Genomic DNA, 22,881 nt, shown 5'->3' with positions numbered 1-22,881 from the left:
GAGGTATTTTGAGGAGAAGCACCAGAATCGGAAGGGGAGTTGAGGTATTTGAAAAATCTTGTTAACTTTTAGCTCATTGGAAAAACAAACTGAAGACAATTGCAAAAAAGAATACACAAAATGACTTTCTCCAAACAAAATAATCCGTAGTCCATACAAGACATGAAAAACTCCAAAACAGGCACTGAAGCATTTGATACAGTACAGCTCAGATTACATTAATATTATTCCTTATGTAGAATAAAAAGATTACCATAATTATCCTCTTTTTATAAAAAAAAAACAAAAACCTCCAAATTTACACATACAGACTAGATTTCTACAAAACAAAAACCCCTCCAAGCTTGGTTGGGTTCTGAAGCAACAAGGTACCGTAATTTCAGCTTTGACAGACAGGTCGTGACAAAGGACTGTTTTTTTTTGTTTTTTGTTGTTTTAAATAAGAGATCAGCTGTTGGATCCCACTGTAGGGAATCACTGCATACAGAAGAGCTGGCAAGGAAACTATACATATGGTCAACACAGAAAAACTATTTATATAACAAAAACAACCCAAACTAGCTCTCTTCAAGGCTCCCCTACAATTGAATTCTTACAGCTTCTGAGTTGTACCCCCCAAAAAATAAAACAGTGAAATGCCATTAAAAAACCCAAGGGCACACTTATTTTAGACATATTTTGTGTTATCTATTTACTGACACCCAAGGCAATTATCTTTACAAACCTAGATTTAAAAAAAAATCATTTGCCTTTAAGTTAGTGTGTTTTAAAATATTTCAATTTTTTCTTCTGATTTAGCTAAAGATCACAAACTGCCCTCCCCCCACTTTCTCTCTTTCTAGAGAGACGCCTCTATGGCTGCTGGCTTTTTTGGGTCTGTGGCAAAACATTGTAGCACCTTCAGAACCTTAAATAGTTTAAAATCATATATAAAACAACACACTTTTTTTTAAGAGCACCAGAGATTTCACAGTGAGAGGTAGAAACAAACCAGACGAGCCCATCCTCTCTCTCTCTCTATTTTAGCACCAATCTCTTCCCCCCCCCCACCCCCACTTCTGTTTTCCGCTTTGGGACTTTCCCCACCCTATCATCACACATGAGAAGGGACGTTTATTAGACTCACTCACAGAAGGAGGAAATTAATTTTTTTTTGCTTAAATAAAATATATATCTATATATTTGTTTCTCTTCTAATATTGCACATCAAATGCTTCCTGTACACAGAGCAGCCAGATTCAACTTGCAAATCCACTTATGAGAACTTCATCTCTCTCTCTTATTCGGCGGTGAGCTGTCCAGAAGATGATGAGCTCTTAAAGGGAGGCTCTAATTTTATGGAAAGAACATTTGGTAACTCAGGAACTGGATAGGACAAAGATATGCACTGTAGGTTTCTTCTTGAGATCTCTCTCTTTCTTTGGTTGTGGAAAAAGCTTTGTATGTGGAATTGCTTGTGACATCTGGCCTTCAAGTTCCTGATCCCCCTTCACTGTTCATGTCTTGGCTGATGTCAGCATCCCCCCAAATTTCTTTCAAGACTATGCTGGAGAATCTGCTGAATTCAGGAGATCGAGGTTCTTTAAGACTTTGAGCTCTATGGCCAGAGCAACAGTTGACCCAAATGACAAGGCCCAGCCATCTGTGCTGAAGAGGGACGGGGATCCTACTTAAACATGTAGGCCCACCCAAAAGGGGTCAAAACCTTGGAGCACTGTAGAGGTCACAGTTCAAAGGAAGCACACGGGTCCAACCTCGAGGTGATACTGTTTCCCTGGCTTGGATGGTGGAAGGTTGTAGATGTTGACAATTGGCAGCTGGTTAGGGTCCTGTGTCCGAAACGTAAGGACAGTCTTGTGCCAGTGTCCATCCTGAATCTAAACCAAGAGGGAGAGAAAATGGGAAGGGGTGAATTAGCTGAGTTGGTACATCCCTCGGGGGAAGAATAATTTCCATCAAGATATGGCTGAAAAGCCCTGTCTACTGAGACAGGTAAGTTGCCATAACTATGAACTGGTGATAAAGTGAGGCACCATGGGTTGGGGAAGTGGAGGCAATGTGATCTAGTGTGTAGAAGCTGTGAGTGCTCAGCATCACTGAAAATGAAACCTCGAAGCTGGGCACCTACAATTAGAGGTCACCCTTCAAAGTGTGGACTTGAATGACTGCCACTGACTCAGTGTGACCCTGGGCAAGAGTTGGGAATAGGAGACAGATCTCTTGACTCTATACACTAGATCACACTGCCTCCAAGCAGAAAACTCTTCTAAATAAAAAGGGTAGTCAAATGTGTTCTCTATTTTAAGCATTTCTATAGTACCTATTACTGCAGCCCAGGTTAACTAGAGCTGTACGCAAATTGCTCATAGTGGAGTTCATAGAGACTAATGCTCTTCCAGCACTATTCCTTTGTCTTTGGTCATGGTGGGGAAGCATTGACAAATAGGTGGATCTTGCAGCATGGTCTAAGGGTCTTTAGACTTTGGCTAAATTTAATGTCTTCTGGTTTCTTATGTCCCCGTGAAGCCCCCTTGACTGGGCATGCTGCATCTCCAGTTCTCCCACTTTCTCTGAGGTCAGTTTGGTGGGGTTTTTTTTGTTTTTTTTTAGCTGCTTTGTTGGCCACGTTGTAGGGGCTCTGTACCTTGCAATCATCTGTTGCCACCTCTGGCTTGAATGGCCCTTCTGCCTCAAATATCTGTCCATTCCAGGCCTTAAAACGCACAGCTTTTTCTGAAGGCTTCTCAGTTGACCCTTCCCTCCACACTGACATGTTCAAGCAGTGGATGGTGATGTGCTGAACCACCTCCGAGCTCAGTAGGTGAAGGAAGTTCATCTGGACTCTACCAATGTTGAATTCCAGCTGTTAAGGTGACAAAGAGATAATGTGAAAACTAAGACATCCCATCCCAAAGACAGTGAGTAAGGTACACCCAGGAGGCTTAGAGTGGTGCAGTTAGTGCAAGCAGCAGCAAAGATATTTAGTGTATTAATGTACATTACAGCTGTCCCCATGGGCATAAGATGACCCCCCCCACCCCCCTTGGGGGAGGCTAGCCCATTGGGTGCACCCCCCGTGCCTGACAGAGGAGTCTCGAGCACTCCCCCTGTCTCCCGTGGCCAGACCCCTGAGCTCCGGCCCCAGCACCAAGCTGCTGGCGGGCCCGAGCCCCAGGCCACCAGGTGGAGCTGAGCCCCCACCGGCTTCAGGGGACATGGGGAGTGAGGGCAGGGCTTTAGGGAGGAGCATGGGCAGGGCCACAGCCTGGGTTTGGGGAGGCTTAGCCTCCCCTGGCCTATGATACCTGTTGCCCATGGCTGTCCCCAACTTTTTCACTTTGCTAAATGGGCAAGTTAGACAGCTGTTGTGGGGTGAATCCGTTCAAAATCACAGGGAAGTCCTTGTAATGTGCTACACACAAGATTTTTGTTACTGTGTAGGTCTGGAGGCTGGCACTTGACTCCAGATGTAAACGTCACAGGGTTCTGGAATTAAAGTTTTAACTGGGAGCCCTTTTTGTATTCAATCTATATGCCCAATGTGATCCTGGCCAGATGCTGAACTAGCCTGGAGAGTTGTCTTGTGTTTGATTTTGCTTCCCTTTGCAGGGGACACAGAGATTGCTGACTTTGTAATATACTGAGGAACCTGTTAATCTAGTAAGAAAAGTAATGTGAGCCCCTGGTTCAAAACTTGCTTCTGCAAAGAAGCAGGGTGAGATGAGGCCTATCTGTCATAACTGCACAGTTCTATTAGACTAGTCTGGCACAGCTTTAAACAACAAAGGGTTTGAAAAATGTTTTCTAACCAGAGTGTAGACAGGGCAGTTTCAAACGAGCCTAGGCCCTCAGTAAGGAAGCCTAGAAGGCAAGAAGCAGGATGTGCTTTGTTTAAAGGGACCAAGCAGAATTCCAGTCCTCCTGCTATTGAATCTTCTGCTCAGTTGCAACATTGTTTGAGTTCAGGCCTCCCTAAACAATCCTGAAGACAAGTCCTCCAGTGAGTCATGCAGCGGGGCAGTGACAGGACAAACTTTCACCACACTAGCCAGCCAATACACCTTTGAACTAGTAGCACCCCATCTAAGGACTGGAGGGAAATTCAGTCTCAATGGCTTCTCTGTTGAGGGGCCAATTAATGTAAGTTGGGGGGGGGGTGGTTTATTTTTTTCACGTGGGAAGTGGGCTCTTGATTTTATGTCAGGTTTCCTTGAAGCCAACAGTGAGTTCTGAACAGATTATTAACTCCTTGCAGACTCCTGACTTTGCATGGACTCCACCATTGGTGCTGATGCAGCAAGCATCATTGTTCTGTTTCTGACTGGTTTGATGTTTCATAGTATGTAGGTGGCTTGTTTTGGCTGAATTGTCTCTTGTATCATAGAATCTCAGGGTTGGAAGGGACCTCAGGAGGTCATTTAGTCCAACCCCCTGCTCAAAGCAGGACCAATTCCCACTAAATCATCCCAGCCAGGGCTTTGTCAAGCCTGGCCTTTAAAACCTCCAAGGAAGGAGATTCCACCACCTCCCTAGGTAACCCATTCCAGTGCTTCACCACCCTCTTAGTGAAAAAGTTTTTCCTAATAGCCAACCTAAACCTCCCCCACTGCAACTTGAGACCATTACTCCTTGTTCTGTCATCTGCTACCACTGAGAACAGTCTAGATCCATCCTCTTTGACACCCCCTTTTAGGTAGTTGAAAGCAGCTATCAAATCCCCCCTCATTTTTTTCTTCTGCAGACTAAACAATCCCAGTTCCCTCAGCCTCTCATAAGTCATGTGCTCCAGCCCCCTAATCTTTTTTGTTGCCCTCCGCTGGGGACTCTCCAATTTTTCCACATCCTTCTTATAGGGTGGGGCCCAAAACTGGACACAGTACTCCAGATAAGGCCTCACCAATGTCAAAGGGGAACGATCACGATCTGCTGGCAGTGCCCCTACTTATACAGCCCAAAATGCCGTTAGCCTTCTTGGCAACAAGGGCACACTGTTGACTCGTATCCAGCTTCTCGTCCACTGTAACCCCAAGGTCCCTCTGTATCCTATCCCTACCCTCCAGCATATCTACCACTCCTCCCAGTTTAGTGTCATCTGCAAACTTGCTAAGGGTGCAGTCCATGCCATGAAGATATTGAACAGGACCGACCCTTGGGGCACTCTGCTTGTACCAGCTGCCAACTAGACATGGAGCCATTAGAATCATAGACTATTAGGTTTGGAAGGGACCTCAGGAGGTCATCTAGTCCAACCCCCTGCTCAAAGCAGGACCAAGCCCCAGACAGATTTTTGCCCCAGATCCCTAAATGGCCCCCTCAAGGATTGAACTCACAACCCTGGGTTTAGCAGGCCAATGCTCAAACCACTGAGCTATCCCTCCCCCCATTGATCGCTACCCATTGAGCCCGACGATCTAGCCAGCTTTCTAGCCACCTTATAGTCATACAATACTGTTTCTGGTCCCAAGTTGGATGAGTGTGCATTTGCAAGCACCTCTTTGTAGATACATGTATGGGGGAATTTAAAATTCTGTGGTGAAATCCTGCTCCCGTTGAAGTCAATTAAGACAGGATTTCACTCTAAAGTGCTTATGCACGTGAGTTGAAGTGTTTTTCACAACCATTTATGGAAAGCAAATACAAAGAGACGTGAACGAAGGGACTTAATTTAAAAGTTCAACAAAATATTTTTGGAAGCATGTTTGGAATATTCACCTACTTCTACTAATGATACTGGTAAATTACCCATGTGTTGGTAGAACCTTAGCATTCATTCCCTGATCACTATGGACGAGCTGGAGAGGAGGTGGGGCAGTCTAATAAGGGTTGTCATGGTTTCAGCCATAATACAGACAAAGAACAGTGTTAGAATGTAATTGGGGAAGAATAAGCAGCAAATTTTTTTTTTGTAAAACAGCAATATAGGAACTAGTACATACCCAATAATGTGAGGAAATTGATACAGCAGTAGTAAATTCTAGCCCCTTAGGCACAAATCAACATACATTGTTATGCACTGCCCTAAATCCCACTTTAATAACATAGCATTTGCTTTTTAGTGGGAGGGGAAGCCCGCTGAGAGAGAGTGGTAGAACTGTGTGTACCTTAGAGGCAGTGATGGGGCTGAGACATGTCTGTCCACCTTTGGTGAAGTTACAGGTGACTTGAATGGTGTCTGAAGAACAGCCAAGATTTGGGTCAATCCAGTAAGTACCTGAAGAAAGGGAGCAAGCTGGGATGAGGAAGAATGGGTGAGTGAACCTGTCAGCATTTCCCATGCATGAGATCCAGAAAGGTGTCAGCAGAAGTGATTTTTAATTTCTCTGCATACTGTAAATATGCTAGTCCCCTGCTTTAACTGGCCCTATACATGTATCCCTCTTGCAGCTGGGAGAATTCCCAGGACGTGGTTGTGCTGCTTACCATCACCCATCTTCTGTTCACAGTTCATGAGATCTCGACAGATGCGTGCAGGGTTCTCCTTGGTTCCCAGGGGTCTTTTGATGCTCTGGATGAGGTTGCTGAGGTAGTGTAGAGTCTTAAAGATCTCTCCTTCCTGGTCTAGCATCAGAAGGTCTGAATGTTGATAGCTCTGCTGTGGAAGAGAGAAGATGGCAGTCAGGCACTGACTGTTGAGCTTGACAGAACTGCTGCAGTTTGAGAATCCCCCACAAACAAATGCTGCCTTGGCTAGACACGGCATCAGAACCCGTAACAATGGTAACTGATCCCTTTGTATTCTTGAGAAAAACACCACAGGCAAAAGGCACAGTCAGTAATGGAAGTGACCAATGCCACTCAGTCCAAACAGTCATAGCTAGCTGTTTTGAATTGGGAACCTTCCCACATGCACACTATAAAGAAGGAAGCATGACTGACAGTAGATGGTCCCAGCTATTCATCACTGTTCCCCAAAAGAGAGAAGCAAAACATTAAGAGGGCAGAACCGCCGCGCCCCCCCCCCCCCAGGATTCTATTCAGAGAGCACAAGCATTCTCTGATGGCAGCCCAGTCCAGTCCTGGCAATAACGTGCATTGGCTAAAGTTTTGCAATACTACTTTATCATGGGGATGATGCCTCCCCACCTTTTTCCAACAGCAGAACAGGAGCATTCTAGGTCTTGGAACTGATGGGGGCCTTAAACATATATTCGTCTGTTCTCAGTGTGAATAGTGGGGTTCTTTAGAAAAGAAGCAGTGCATTTGTAAATTTAGAGCACACCTCTTCCTGAATAGAAACATTTTGAACGCAGCTCAGATTGAGAGCCCTTTAAATGATCAAGAGAGACTGGACATCTCATTGAAAAGAGGTGTGAGAAAGGAAAGGTTAAGGTTCGCACAAGATTAACAAAGCAAAGCCTAATCCTGCAGTCCTTATACAGGCAAAATTCCTACTGAAGTCAACTGAGTAAGAACCATGCATTCAGGCTGTGTGTTATATACTGGTAGAGGGATAGGATCATGGAAGGCAATTGGGAAGATGGAATTGCTTTACATAAAAAGAGCAGGCGAGATGGCATGAAAGGCTGTTTCCCCTCCTTAGGATTACACAGTGCAGCACTCTGCATCTGTATCTAAGCTTGGTAGGTTGAAAAGCATGCTGGTACCTCTGTAGACTTGAGTGCAGTGTTCGAGTCCATCATTGTCTGGAATGCTGCACCAAAGCCATCCTGCTGCTGGTGGAGGAAAATATGATAATGGCATTTTAGGAGATCATTAGACCAATTTATAACAGGAGATGAGGGCCCTTGGCACAAGCAGTACATGTTTCTCTATATCTAGGTGCCAGATACAAGCAATATCCTGCTAGAATGGTATCTTCTGCTCAGTCCATGTAGGGGGGATGTTCTGGGGACATCAGCTTGGGAAAGCAGGGCACTTGCGAATTTCTGAGCTCTGCATATGTTCACATGTGCATATCACAACTTCACTCACTATCAACAACAACAAATCTATTGTATAGAATAAAACCCAGCAACTTACAAATGAAGCTGGAATTCTTGTTGGCCCCTAGAAAGCAAAAAGAAAAAACGTAACTGTGACTGATTTTTATGATCAATGCATAATATTGTCAAAGAATTTCTGATTCCCCTTTTGAGATTATCCCTCTTTCCTGTGGGTCCTCACTACAGAGGGGAGAGTAGCAGCAATATTATTTCCTATATTGCACTTTAGAGCTACAGATCTCCAAGTGCTTTACAGCCATTAGTTCATTCAGACATGTAAACTCCCTGTGAAGTAATTTATTATCCTTATTTTACAGGAGAAGTCAAAGTGTAATTTCCAAATGAGTGAACAGTCTCTTTGGATAGGGCCTAGTCACTTTCAATAATAGGGTTCATCATCCTCTGAACCCTTTCCCGATGTACGTACCGGAGGCCCGGGGAGTCCTCGTGGGCCTGGGGGACCCTAAAGAGAAAAGCATCAGTGAGTAAAATGCCAGCAGTGAAATTATTCATCCTTGTATCCCAGAAAAAGATGAGCCCCCTCCCATATCTATTCTCTCCTAAAAATCTTCCAGCTCTTCAACATATTAGTGTCCCCCAGCTCAACCCTTTGTGGGGACAGGCGGTGGCCATATCTACCCACAGTGCAGCTTTTTACTATGCTATATTGTCTCCTAATGTAGCTCTCATGCTTTTTTCATCCTTAGTCTCAGCCATCCTTAGTGGCATGTGGGTGCACCTCTCTGGTCCCTACTGTCCATAGTTCCTCTCACTCCCTCCTAACTTTGCAGCACCTGATTTTGCTGCACATCAGTTTATTCAAGCAAGGATAATGACAGCCAGAAAACAGTTGTCTGAAATACTCACCCTTGGACCTTGCAAACCCTGCAGAAGAAAATCAGGAGGAGTTTGTCAAAAGATTGCATGCCTCTAATGTAGTGTCTTTCATCCCAAGGGTTCCCAGTATGGTTTAGAAGCTATATCAAAATGCAGCCCCATTGGAGGGCAGCAGGAAACCTGGGCCCAGCATATTGCACAGCAATAGTGGGAAGGGAAATTATGGTAAAGGATATTGAGGCAGAATCCCCAGTTATTTGAAAAGTGCCTTGGGATCTTTAATGTCTATGCAGAGCGGAAAGGGACATCTTTTTATAAAAGTCTCCTCTGAAAAATGTGCACACAGTAAAACTGCATGAAACTCACTGTATCTATCTTGGAAGGATGAAAGGCTGAGTTAGTTTTGCTCTCTCTTATTCCACCTGTCTGGTATCCTCTGTCTACCCAATCTGAGAACAGCCTCCTATGCAGCTGCGGTACCTGAAGGATTCTGGAAGAGCACTTACCGTTTCACCACGGCTGCCTTTGTCTCCTTTGGGACCCTATTTAAAGAACCACATAGAACGTGATTAGAATCAGGCAGGCTTCTAATAAGAGTAATCATCATGTTGAGGGTTTGACATGTTTTGGTGAAAAACTCTCTGCGTGTGGCCCAACTGCATCTCTAAACAAAACATGGCTGGTTGTCTTACTTGTCTCTCTTCTTTGGGAAAAAAGTAGCTAGTGTTATTGAAAGTTTCACAGATTACAAGTGAACAAAAAGGAATGTTTATAAACTTCCAGGCTGAAGTATGGCTAAACGTGTGCATGGCAAGGGAGCAGCCTCTTTGTAACCGATACAGCACCTCTGGTGCATATATGCTGTTTGGTGTCAGAGAGTTGCAAGGTGTGTACTTGTTCTGAACCCCACCTGCTGATCAGGGTTTTACATATTTCCTTCCCTGGGACATCTAATTCAGCTCATCCCTCCTCACTTTTAAAACTAATGGACTAATCCTTGTATTTTCCCATAGATTTTTTTCATCTTTATCAACATCAGTTCCTGTGTGTGGTTCTCTGCTTCCCCCCTCTTATTTTATTATGCCATTTTATTTGACTTTGAAAGATTTTATTCTTTATTTTTAGAAAGTTTTGACTGAGTGCCCCTTTTGGATTTTAGGAGTTGGGGTAGGAATAGGAGTCCTGGGCCAGGTCTTCAGAAGTGCTCAGAAACTAACATTTCCCATTGTGATACTTGGCCAGATTTTCAGAGGAGCTCAGCACATTTGGTGCTAAACTCTTGAAAATCTCACTTCTTGCTGAGGTACCTAAATGTGAGGAGTTCTTTTCCAAATCCAGCTCCACAGCTTATAAATTAAAAATGTATCACCCTTAACAGTCTAATCCTTCCCACCCCAAACCCCTACTTAAATATGGCTGTTGTTAATTTATAAACTAAGAATTCCCACTACCCCTGTGACTGCAGCTGCACTTTTGTTGGCTTATTCTATAAAAATAAACTTTTTTTGCCCCGTTAATTCAGATGAGGTTTAGTTCTGCACTTGTACATAGCTAGTAAGTGAAATTCAGAGACTTCTGAGGAAGCAGCAAGTACTGGTCTAAATACTCGCAATCATTATGAGCAGAGAAAAGAGACACACTTACTGAGCTTCCTGTGGGACCCAGAATTCCAAGTGGCCCAATAATACCTTCCTTTCCCTAAAACAGAAAGCAAGAAAAAGACATTTATGAACTGGGGTTTAGGGAATGGAAGTAATTTCTTACCAAACTAGACCTGTTGAATATCACAGGGCTCCATAACCAGTACAAAGATATAGTGATTCCCCGTTCTTGGCCCCTTTAAGGATGCTGGAGTTGCCTTTTCATTCCTAACAGCTGAATCAGAGACATTTTAAAGGACTTCTGCTGTGTTGAGAGCCCAAGGGTTTAAGGAGCATCTCTGGGATCTCATACATTTTCAAAAAGTGTCTTCCTGGTTTCCTTTTCCTCAGAAATCAATCCCAGCAGTGGGAACTAACTTATTGTATCCATGGGATAGGCATTCACAGCCCAGAACTCCTGTTCTCCTTCCACCATAAAGCTCTTGAACTGCAGGTTGCTACTTCCATTACTTCAGTGCACTGTTAATGAATTCACTACAAGGAGTATGTAAAATAAGACCTGACTGGACAATGAGACCATATCTTTGGGAAGTGTTTTATTAGACCGTTGAGAGTCCTTATGGTGGGGAATCTCTACTGGAGACTAGCAGCATTGTAAAAAATTGCCTTCCGGGGAACATAGCATGCTGGACACAGCTAATTTAAAACCTCTATTTACACTGAAATTCATCCTAGTGACTTAAGGGGACAATAACAATTAGTTGCTTAACTGCAGTTTTCTAGTAAAGGGGGAGTAGAATTGTATTTGGTATGTTTGGGATAGTTAGAATGTGGTGTTGAGACCAAAGGTTGTCAAATAAGGGTGGCATAGTATCTTGTACATGTGTTACTGTATGACCCAGCTGAACTGCAGCTTCTGATTAGTGTGTGTATGTCAAATATGCTATGTTAAAGTCCGCTTTAGTCCCCCTTTTTGAGCAGCTCAGGGTTTGGCCCACAGACTGTCCTGAGAAAAAGCAGCAGATTGGGGGGGGAGGGGGGGGAGAAAGTTCTAAAATTAGAATACAGTTCCAAGAACTCACCATGAGACCTGGCGGTCCCCGTGGGCCCTGAATTCCTTTGAACCCGAGGTTTCCTGGTGGTCCCTGTAGATAAAAATCAGATATAAGTCTTGAAAGACCCTCAACAGATGCACAAAGGTTTGTTTCTTTGCTTACTACTCTGGTAGTATGTAAGTCCTGTAAGTCCTGATTTTTTTTTTAAAACTGTGGGCCCACTCCCATGTTCTGAACATTCCCCTCCTCCCCCCACATTCTCTAGAAAGCAGGATGGTCCTTTTTCTTTGGTAACTTAGATCTAAGGTCACAGGAGATGTTCAGATAAAACGGGTGTAAAACCTACATAAGGGCACACAACACCCATGTCACCCAGCAGGGTCTTTTGATAGGATAACTATAGATGATGAAGATGGGAGTCTCTTCTGACAGAGCAAAGGCAATAGAGACATTCACGAGTCAAAAGAACAGAGGGGATTACTGTTCCATCCCACCATCCATCCTGGTCGGAATATGAGCTCCACCAATATGACTGTAACTTTAGTGTTTTAGGGATGATTTTAGAAGTTGAGTGTGTCTCAAACAGCTAAAAAGAAGTAAACTAAAGTAATTAGGAATCATCATTTGGGTACAGTAGTTTCTGGAGAGGCACCTGTAAAGAAATTTGCTGCCAGTCTGCATTGGATCTCCCAAGGGCTTGGAACTGCAAGAAGCACATGGCTGTTCCCAGTAATCCATCTGCCACAGTAAAGTGAGGAACAGAATGTCTGCCTTATACAGACACTATAGAGCCCATGAGATACAAAGAAGTGTCTTACCTTTGGCCCAAACATGCCTGCAATCCCTGGAAATCCTGACTCGCCAAAGTCCCCCTGGAAATAACAGCCAAGCAAAGACAAATGAAAGAGCAACCAAGAGCAATACATTTGATCTTAAATGGCTTATCACCAAAAGGTTCCTGACACTTAGGTTGAAAAATACTTATGGATGTTTTTATTTCCCTCTCTCTAAGCTTGGAATTATGAAGACTTGGAAAGGAAATCAGCTGTTCTGGGAAAGAGAATTTGAGATCTTCCCATGTGGTTGAATTAAGATATTAGCATAGTCTCTCCTCCCCACTGCCAAGTTGGTAGAAGGTGTAATAGGGTACAGCTTGGGAGTTTGGGCCATGGTCAGGGGAGAGGAGTGTCTGCTCCATGAGCTGTCCTTAAAGGTCTCTACGGCCCATACCTTTGCACAGCTTCAGACACTGATAACTGTCAAATGAAAACGCTGTTTTGCTTTTTAATACAAACTAAGTCAAGCTGACTCCTCATGAAGGCCCATTTCAAGCTGCAGTCATTTTGTCTGTCGAAAAGTATGTGCTTAGAACTTTAAGAACCAGGAAACAAATATTTTTTCAACTCTTGCCCATTTCAAATATGCCTCCAAGGATTATCGCTCACATTTTCAAGGAAAAAAAAAATCACCTTTGAACAGTTAGGGTGTGTGATCCAAACTTGGATTAACACATAATGGACACTGTCATAATACATGTAACCAGTAATAAAAATGGAAGAAACACAAATCTGCATGTGAACACCCTCATTTCTATATTTTGAGATGCAAGCTCTTTGGTAGCTATAGACTAACTGAATATCAACATGCAAAGTGACTCAGGATGGTTAGGAAAAGATTAGGACAAAAATATAAGCACGATGACTCTAGAATCCTAGTAATAAAGGAGATGGAAACGTGTCTTGTTCAGCCCAGTTGTAAATGATTTAGGTGATGAGGATTCCACCACTTCTCTCACAAGGTGATTCCAGAGTCTAATAGACCTAGCTGGTAGGAAGCTTTTCCTACCATGGTAGTGAGAAATTGCTTGGCAAGCCAAGGCCTGTTTGAAATCTGTAGAGTACAAGAAGCTTTCCAAGGATACAAAAAACCTTAACTATCCGTTTATGGATCCTGGAAAGGAAACCTACTGCTGCTGCTCCCACAGTAGGAGAATCTCTCTCCATGGAGTGGCTGGCAGCACAAATAAATGCAAAGCAAGAAGGGATCTAGAGGAAAAGGAGATGTGTACTAAGTTACAGGAACATCTTATCCAAGAGGCCTGGATAAATATTTACGTAACAACCTCCAGGAATGAATATTGGCTACATGAATCTGCCACTCATATACACAAAAAGGACATAATGGGACTCAAATTGACATTGCTTCTTGAGCCAGGAGCCTATGACCTGCTTGTCCACTTAGACTCTTCTTCTAGGATGGTGGAACATGCAGCATACTAGTCTCTCACACTCTCTTAAAGAGTGGCACTGCCCTTGGAGTGAAGGAAGACAACTCACCCATTCCAGAGGAGAATGGGGTCCAACACTGGCATAGACAGATATAAACCTAATCTTAACATATTGCTAGGTATTTATCCATGGCTTAACTGCACTGATGATCTCATTGGTTGTGATGCTTGGTCTATCTTGGAAGGGGAACAAACCGGCCAGCATGCATACATATTTCAAACAGTTGAAGATCCCATTGGCTGCAAAGGCAAACCGATGTTGAGCAGACAGAGTGTACAATAAAGAGATTTAATGTGGTCTCTTTTTAGGGGATCTCGCTATAGTAGGGATAGTAAGGGATGCAAAAGTATGTAGTAAGTGCGGACAGTGTGCTCTTTACTGTACCAGGCACAAAAGGGTTATTATTTCTGCCCCAAGGCGTTTACCGTCTAAGCTATTAAAACTCCCAATATGGCATCAGCCTTCTGCCTGATGCACAGAGCTAGGCCAGGCAATCTTACAAGTGCAATACATAAAAACCACAAGCAGCAGCAGCCTGGTTTAGTAATGGGGGGTGCGCACATTTCCTTTCCTTTGCTGAGGCTGGTCAGTTGTACAGCTCTCAGGGACACCAATCACTTGATTCTCATGGGGCATGTCAGCACAGCAGCTGGGAGCCATAAATACCAGTGTTATACATGCACTAGCTGCGGTCATACTAGTGCCTAAAAATAGCAGTGTAGCTGCAGTGGGATGGGCAGTGACTTCAGTTGCTCAAGTACAATCCCGCTCAGCCCCATAGGTACATACTTGGGTGGCCAGCCTGAACTGCTACCACGGGCGCTGCTACTTTTAGGCACTAGCTCAAACAGAGCTAGTGCATGTTTGTCTATCTGCACTGGGAATTACAGCTCCCAGCTGCGTTGTAGACAATACCCTCTGACAATGCTCTTGGCTCTGGACTTACCACTACACTGCCATTGATACCACACCAGGAGATATCCTTATTGCTAAGTACTGCTCCTAAATCTCTTGCTCTACCAAATGCAGGCTGCAAGGTTCCTTTTATACCTTTCTTATCCTGGGTCAGCTTACTCATCGCTAATTCCTAGAGGTAGGGATGCTGTGTGTAGTAGGACAGACACTAAGGAGTGTAATATAAAGTCATGGCTGCAGCGTGTGTAACATTCAAATTGTGATTGACAAGGATTCATTTGAGTGGGTGCAAATGAAAGTGTGATTGAGTGGAATGAGCTTGGCAGTGCTAGTGGGCCCCTGTCCGACATTAAAGAGCGCCAATACTGAAGAAGCAGGTCTGTACTGACATGTAATTGCACCTGTTCAGTGCAGCTGCTCAGTACGTGATGCCATTCCACTCTCATGTTTGTGAACTCCAAACTCGCACAAAGTTCAATATTTAAAAGAGGAACATGGAGTGACGTGCACAGAGTTCCACAACCGCCTGGCCTTGGGAAGCGTGCACTGAGATTGTGTATCTGTGCTACAAAAATGCATGCAGTAGAGCATCCCAGGACTCCACGCTCCTATGCACTGCTGGGACTCTGAGCCACCTCTTGCAGGTAGGAGAACTACAGTAAGACATGATCATTTAAATTAACACAACTAACCGGCTGTCCTTTGGGTCCTGGCTCTCCTGGGCTTCCTGGGAGCCCCATTCCTCCTTGTGTACCCCGTTTCCCTGTTGGGCCAGTCTGCCCAGGCAATCCTCTTTCACCCTACAAAGAACACAGAATTAAAATCATTCCAGTGGATCAGAGATTAAATATAAAAACATATACCCTGACATTGGCCATTTCTATTGCATGACAAGGTGAAAAAATAATGGCTACTGGGGTAGGGGATGTGACTTCATCTATGTATCACACAGGGCTGGGTTCTTACAAGATATATAGCATAAAGCCAGTAATGGACACCAACATGTTCCTAGAGGTAGTTCCAAGACCTGCAGTACAACGTGTGTCGCAATGTAGCATTTGAGGGGTAAGATTCATGCTCCCCCTCATTTACACCCTTGCATGCCTGCTTGCCCTGCCCCACTCAATTTCTCAGTCTCTTCTCTGAACAAGGCTGGCGACAGATGATTAATCCATCTAAAATGCTAAAGGAATTCCAAGGTTTCAGTTCAGTAACTTTAATCCAAAAGTTACAAAGCTAACATTTGCCCTGGAACCGACTTCCCAAGTCAAAGACAACAAAGGGGCGTCCAAGACCCAGCATCTCAACTCCTTCCTCCTCCCCCTGACCTTGCAACGCTCCAGTGATAAAGGCTCAAGTATCAATCAGTGGTGACAGCCTGTTATTTCTACCCAAGGCAGCTGGGGGGCAGTAAGTGACAACTTAATGGTAATGCGTTAAATGAGTATAATTTGATTCAAATTCTTCTGGCCTCTCCAAACCCAGCTGGAATCTCTCTATTTACAGTCCCTTTTTACAAATGGCTAAATCATTACTGGGTCTGCTTTGTATCCTGTGATCCACGTGGGATGGGGCAAGAACCAGTGAGAAATCTAGGAGTCACTAAATAAGTCTCTGGCTCAGAACGGTGCCCCAAACCATACCAGTTCCAGCAGTTCAAGCCCTGTTGGTGCTAGCTGAAAACCTAGCAGTGTGAGCTTCTTCCCCAGTAGTGCCTGCTAAGACACTACCAGTACAGACTTCCAAGGATCCAAGACCTTCCCAAAGGAGGTGCCTGGTCATGCTTGCTAGGAGTCTAGCAGTCTGAGCTTCCTAAAAGCAATGTGGGCCAGGACAGGCTGTGTGAGCTTCCTTGCCACCTTCCCAAGTTCACACTTGTTTTAACAAACAAACAAACAAAAAAAAACCAACCCCGTACCACAGTGAGGTGGAAACTGACCTTAAATCCTGGTGGCCCCTGTGCTCCGGGGAGACCAGGTATGCCGGGGTTCCCTCGTTTTCCCGAAATCCCTGTTGTGCCTTCTTCCCCATCATCTCCCTGTTCTCCCTATAAAACAAGTCCAGGAGAGAATACAGAGAAAGTCACCCTATCCTTCTGGGCATGCTCGCCCCTTTGAAAAGGCGCCAGAGCAGCGTGACTACAGCTACACTGGGTGGGCGTGGCGTGCATTTATGAATGGCTGTGTCAGCATGCGCATATGCACAGGATTTTACAGCACATGGATCTGCGCATACAAGAGCCTGTTTGTCTGGCTGTGAGAGTCACTTTACTTACACACTCGTCCACATGGAGACATCTGCCTGGGTTTCTATGTGTGACTCTGTGTATATGAGAGCATGGCTATAGCAGTGGGTGTGTCAATTTCTACTGCTTTATCCTTTGCTCTTCCCTCCTCTGGGGTAGTGTTTGCTTAAGGTGTCCCAATAGAAGTGTTTCAAACTTACCTGCAGCCCAGCTGTGCCATCCTTCCCAGGAACTCCGTCCACTCCAGGAGAACCCTCCTGACCCTGCCTTCCCACTACTCCCCTAGGACCAGGTAACCCAACAGGACCCTACAAACACAAAAAAAATTAGTGACTGAAGTGTTGGGATGCCAGGGACTCATAAAAGGAAAGGCTGAATTTTCACCTACCGGCGAGCCTCTGCTGCCAGCTTCACCCCATGCCCCTTGCTTTCCTTTTTGACCCTTAAAGCAAAAAAAGAAATAATTCTAGTATGGTCCCACCTGGGAAGCCCATTTTGGCCCATGCAATGGAGAGCAGTTTAAAAAGGAGACATATGAGGTCAGTTGCTACAGCAGAAGGAGTTGAATTATTATTTGGTTTTATTACAAGTGGTTCTCTAAGAGTTTCTGGGTTATCTGCTTTAGAGGACAGGAATGAATAGCCAGAAGGAAAGTCCCTACATTTTCCTAATACAGAACAGATGAGGACAAATAAAGCAGGAGGATGAATTTGAGAGAGAACTCCACAGCACTGGCATGCATTACAATGAGATGCTCAAAAATCATCCCATTCATCATTCCTTGGCAGCATCATGGAAAACCAACCACCAAGCCTTCTTCAGGGAACTCAGATAGGGAAGGTCTTATTCTGGTCTCTGATAGATTAGAGAGTTTCCCCCCGTCCTGGAGAGTTGGAGGTAAACACTTCCTATGGCTAAAATCTGTAATGCTGATTTGCCAATAAGGGGAGGGGAAGTGTCAAAGCAGCAAGTATGTGGTCCTGATTATTAGCTAAGAACAAGGATTAACTCCTGCAATATGAACAGAACACTTGGCCTCATCACCTTTGCTAGGATTCAGAAGCTTTAAAGCTCTGTCACGTGCGAACACATTTTTAAAAAATAAACCAAGTGTTCCGTGTATCACTTCTCCATCTGCAGACAAGTCTCTGAAAACTGGCCAACTGTGTGGAACAAGAGCTACTGTTACTCATTAGATCCATGGGCAGTTCCAGGTCTACTATGGGTGATAGGGTGTGTCTTTCTTTGAATGCAGTGGCTGGTGAACTCTGTTAAAATCACCTATTGTAGATTAGTCTACTTGGCATTATGCCAATTCCCATATCTTGCAGGATAGGATGTGAATTAGCTGAGTATTGAGGTCATGCACTTAAATTTGGGCAAAAGAAGTCTCTGGTGGTTAACGGATTGGGAAGCTGTAGAGATAGACAGACAGGAAAGTAGAAGTAGATATTGGTATAAATTCAGTTCAGATAGAACCACATGCAGTGGATTCTCTTCGTTGCGGGAGGAGCAGTTAGAGGGAATGACCCTTCTGAGAAGCAGGAAAAATGGAGAATTGTGTGGATAATGGACTCTGGATTTGGAAGGTTTTAAGCCAGAAAAGTTTTATGGCTGAAACCCAGCTAGAGAGAGACACACTTGCCTGGTTCAGATTTCCCCCAGGGACAGACATGCCGATTGTGGTCCAGAGAGGCAGAAACTGATGTGGTGTGGGAAAGAGGGACCACACCAAGGTCCCAAGGCATGTAACTAAGGACCTGCCGGGATTCATCCACAGTGCTAGTACTGTAATTCTCTTGATCTTCTCCAGCCCCAGGAAGCCAACAAACTAATGGGTTTGGACACACAAATCAATATTTACAGCCCTCCTATTGAGGTCTCCATGGTCATTTCCAGCCACAGATCAATGAACAAGCAACATACTCTTGGAAAAACCGTGACAGTTCTGATTTCACTTCAGCTTTAAGCTTTGGATGCCATAAATCCACCCCCCCTGAAACCTACCTCTTCACCTTTGGATCCCTTTGGCCCTGGCTGGCCTGGTGGTCCAGGATCCCCCTAGAAAAGATGACAAAGAAAATCTGTTTGAAATACTTTTCTGGCAGCATCTTGCATGAAGTATAAAGAGCAGCATTTGCTGTGTCCCATACAGCACTGACCATACGGAATCAATTACTGGGAGCAGCTTTTGCTCTCACAACCCTCCTGGGGAATGAGGAGTAAGAGACCGTCTCCAGAGACTGTTTAACAGGGTGTCATTTTGGAGAAGCAGCATTGTCTCCCCCTTGCTTGGGATAACTGTTTGACTTTGAGATCCACAATAAAGAGCAGGTAAAGGATCAGGCCCCTCAATGAAGAGCGTTACAGCTCTGGTTTTTAAAGCAGATCCAGTAGTTTTTGCAGCAAATACCATGATGATGCTTATGGTATTTGCCTCCTTCTCTCTCCTGAGCCCCAATCTCTCTCTTGAATCTAGATTTCAGATGTCTCAAAGCCAGCTACGAAGGGGAGAGGAAGAGAGATAAGGAAATTGATCACCCTTTCAGAAATCTGTAACATTCCCTTCCCCGTCACATATATGCACGCTCCCCTCTTCCTATTCTGACTTTTTAGTGGATTTTGCTGATGGCAAAGCAGCAGGATGTGTATTCTCTAACCATGAGACACCCTGGACTTATCCCAAAGAAGATGTAGCAGGTTATTGCCTGTCTGCAGATCTCTCTCATTGTAGTTTCTAATTGTCTGCTGTTTCTGATCCTCCTGTTTCTGTATCTCCTTCTCCAGAGCTGCCTGCTTCTGTTGATTATCTTGGGGGCAATTCAGAGGCTAGAATCAAAGAGCTATGAAGGGTAAATGGATCACCTACCCCCTTCTAATCATGTCACAGATCACTGAGATTTGGACTTAAGAAAAACTCTTTCTGTAGCCTCACAAAGAATGGAAGTCATTTCAAATTTGACTGACACTGTCTAGTATGTTTTAGTATGTTTCTGCACTCCAGGGTTTACAGCTCTGATTGGAGAGAGGAGAGAAACCAGATGATCAGCTGATTTTCAGGAATGGTATTCATTGAAGCTTTGAGCAGATGCAGCTCAGGAACTAGAATAAGCCTAGATAGTACAAACAGTATGAATGTCTTTGGGGATCTGTTACATATGTGTACTTTGAAGGTATGCACAGCATCTCAAATTTCTATAGAACAGCCTTATGCTACTATGCGAGTCTGTGTAACAATAAGAGCAATATGGCAGGGATATCAAAACAGCATTGACATGAAAGAAACTTGACAATACCCCATCTATGTTCACCCCACTGACATTCTGGCCACTTCTCTCGAGCTGAAACGCTTTTGCATTATTTGTTTACAACTGAATAATATATTCCCGTTTGAAATTGCACTTAGAAATGAGGAGACATGGGAGCACCCAATGCTGTGTGTAGGGCAGAGTGTTCTACACTGGGTAGAACGTAAAGTGATTGTTTTATTTCATAACCCCCCTTTGAAGAACACCCTAATGAATGCATCTAAGAGCGGTGTAAACATAACGGAGCAGAACCTCGGCAGATGTAAATTGACAAAGCTCCACAGACTTCATTGAAGTGATGCTACGTTAAATCAGCTAAGGATCTGGCCAGAGGGATCTGATGCACGGTTTGTTACTACGTTCCCCACTGTTGTTTATGGAATGATTAACGGCAAGACAGCCAAGCCAATGTAGAGCTTATTTTTCAAAATTTGAGAACATCAGGGCTGAGTGCAAAAACACCTGGGCACTTGCATGTCTAATTTACAGGCCACAATTACCATCATTGTATGCAAAAACTCTAGTACTTGAGCATGAAAATACCTGGTCAGTGGTTTGACCGATCATTTGCGTGTGCACACAATCACAGTATCTGCATGTACAAAGTAGGTGCATTTACACACAACCCCCAGAAGTTCGGGTTTTAAAAATCAGGCCTTCATTTTTTTAACTGATTTTAGTCTTCATTAAACATGCCGGACAGAGCAGGTACAACATGGGCAGCAGCAGGACAAGCGTATCTCACGTTGCCCCTCCAATGGCCCTCAGCTTACCTGGATGGGCCTCTGTAGGAGTGAGAGGGGACCCAATCAATCTATGGCCTCTGCTGAGACTGCCAACCAGGGGTGGGGGCCTACTGAGATTTATGCAATGTGGACATTTGTCCAGTGGGAACTGGACAAAGACCCAACTCATTCTTATCTAGTCCAGGTACGTGGAAAGCATTTCACACCGGTCACCAAACAGCAGTCCCATCTGAATCACTCTGGGTCACTACTGACAAGTTCTGGATTCAGACTTGTGACTTCCAGGTGAATGCCCCCATATTAATATAATCATATTACATTACGAATCTCCCAAGCTTTCCCATCCTCTTTTAATCATTAAAAATGTCTGGTAAAACAGGTCTAGTGTCACAAGCTTTGAATATGGGAAGCTGCTGCTGTCTCCTCCCCCACTTGTTTTATAGGAAAAATAAAATATACCTTGTGACATACTTTGATTACACCTTCAGGAACCATACATTTTATAGCTATAGATATTCCTAAAAACCCCACTGAACCCTGGCATATGGAAATGCACATACAGGCGAGTCTCATCTTACGCTGGGGTTATGTTCCGCTGTCAGTGCGTAAAGCAAAAATCGCGTAGAGTCAAAATTACATTTAGTGTAATGGCAGGCAGAATCACTCACACTAAAGGTACAGTATTTAAATTGTTATCTCTCTTTTTAGGGTTGTTTTTTTTTTTTTTTGGTTTTGCCGACCACGCAAAGCTGAATTCGCGCATGTTAAATGCGCGTAAGATGAGACTCGCCTGTATTGTAGTTTGTAGCTCACCGTGCATTTCTTCTAACCCCCTTTCCCATGCTGCTCCCACGTTCTATCTCCATTTGTCACATACACAGAGTAAGATCAGATTAAAATCAATCAATAAAATAAAATAAAATAAAATAAAATAGAGTCTTACAGGTAGACCTTGCTGTCCAGCTTTTCCTCTGTCCCCGTCAAGTCCCTCCTGACCCTTAAATAAACGAGAGTGCGCATGTTAGTTTATTTTATGGATTTTCTTTCACAGCATACAGTGTGCTACTGGGGGATAATGGGTGGTGGGAGAATACGCACACAGTTGTATTCTGCCAATGCCGGGAAGGCAAAGTATATGGGTGGTGCTATGCAGATGAATGTATCACAGGGAAGCAAATGCTTTTCTTGGGCAAGAGGACCTTCCTCAAGCTAAACTCCTACCTCCTCCAATTCCTTTCCAACTCAGATTTCCCCTCTGTGAGATCATTTCTGATTCTGAACACTCTCTCCCCTCTGATCGGGAACAGCCTCCCTGTATCTCTCCGCCTCAATGATTTTCTCATCTGAAAACATCTCCTCTCCCTTGTCTAGATCACTTTCTTTCTCTCAGCATTATTATATAGCTCTGCTATTCTGTATTTAGTTTTATGTAGTATTATATAGCTCGGTACTCATACTATATGATAGACACTGTACAAACTAAGGTCTGAACCCTGTAGTGCTAGTTGATACATTCTATACTTACTGTAAATACCATCTTTTAAAAAGCGGGTAAGTGGCAAGTAGACATGGCCTCTTGTACATTCTTAGGGAAACAGACATCTTGGATTAACTGAGCTAGATAACTGTTCCAAGTATAATGTACACTCTTTCAGGGATATTCACAGGAAACAGGCAGCTAAGAGTTACAACTAGCTATTATGTCACAATTTAAGCAGGAAACAGGGCTTACCTAATGCATCCATAAACACACAATGCATTAGTTTAACTAAACAATTGATTACTGATGCCCCATAGAAAGACTACAGTGAGTAGCATTTCTCTGGGGACTCGTGGACAGACATTTGGAGATGACAAATAAGAGAGTTTGGTACATTTTTGTAATTAATCATTCTCACTGACTGCTTCTGTAGTGAGGCAAGATCTAATCCTAAGAGATTCTT

The 22,881-nt window shown here is 43.9% G+C and overlaps 1 protein-coding gene across 5 annotated transcripts in view; it reads right to left on the bottom strand.

The window, feature by feature from the left end:
- Positions 1-281: 281 nt before the first annotated feature.
- Positions 282-22,881, bottom strand: part of LOC112101967 (collagen alpha-1(XXVII) chain) — a 224,618-nt gene continuing 202,018 nt past the window's right edge. For 2 of the 5 annotated variants that reach the window (XM_026657347.2, XM_026657346.2), the window contains exons 44-61: positions 21,882-21,935; positions 18,892-18,945; positions 17,273-17,326; positions 17,085-17,192; positions 16,579-16,686; positions 15,332-15,439; positions 12,255-12,308; positions 11,464-11,526; positions 10,425-10,478; positions 9,287-9,322; positions 8,811-8,828; positions 8,371-8,406; positions 7,981-8,007; positions 7,605-7,673; positions 6,421-6,592; positions 6,102-6,229; positions 2,645-2,863; positions 282-1,877 (exon numbers count right to left, since the gene is read on the bottom strand). In XM_026657347.2, the coding sequence (XP_026513132.1) occupies positions 1,731-1,877; positions 2,645-2,863; positions 6,102-6,229; positions 6,421-6,592; positions 7,605-7,673; positions 7,981-8,007; positions 8,371-8,406; positions 8,811-8,828; positions 9,287-9,322; positions 10,425-10,478; positions 11,464-11,526; positions 12,255-12,308; positions 15,332-15,439; positions 16,579-16,686; positions 17,085-17,192; positions 17,273-17,326; positions 18,892-18,945; positions 21,882-21,935 (1,509 nt within the window). In that variant the 3' untranslated portion in view covers positions 282-1,730. The remainder of the gene's footprint in view (positions 1,878-2,644; positions 2,864-6,101; positions 6,230-6,420; positions 6,593-7,604; positions 7,674-7,980; positions 8,008-8,370; positions 8,407-8,810; positions 8,829-9,286; positions 9,323-10,424; positions 10,479-11,463; positions 11,527-12,254; positions 12,309-15,331; positions 15,440-16,578; positions 16,687-17,084; positions 17,193-17,272; positions 17,327-18,891; positions 18,946-21,881; positions 21,936-22,881) is intronic. The other 3 variants (XM_026657349.2, XM_026657348.2, XM_026657350.2) reach the window with 3 other exon arrangements.

The sequence above is a fragment of the Terrapene carolina genome, unplaced genomic scaffold (assembly GCF_002925995.2).
Source record: "Terrapene carolina triunguis isolate 2854851 unplaced genomic scaffold, T_m_triunguis-2.0 Scaffold238, whole genome shotgun sequence".
Lineage (NCBI taxonomy): Eukaryota > Metazoa > Chordata > Testudines > Emydidae > Terrapene > Terrapene triunguis.
Note: the sequence above shows the minus strand (reverse complement) of the source record. Positions and strands in the feature narration are given on the sequence as shown.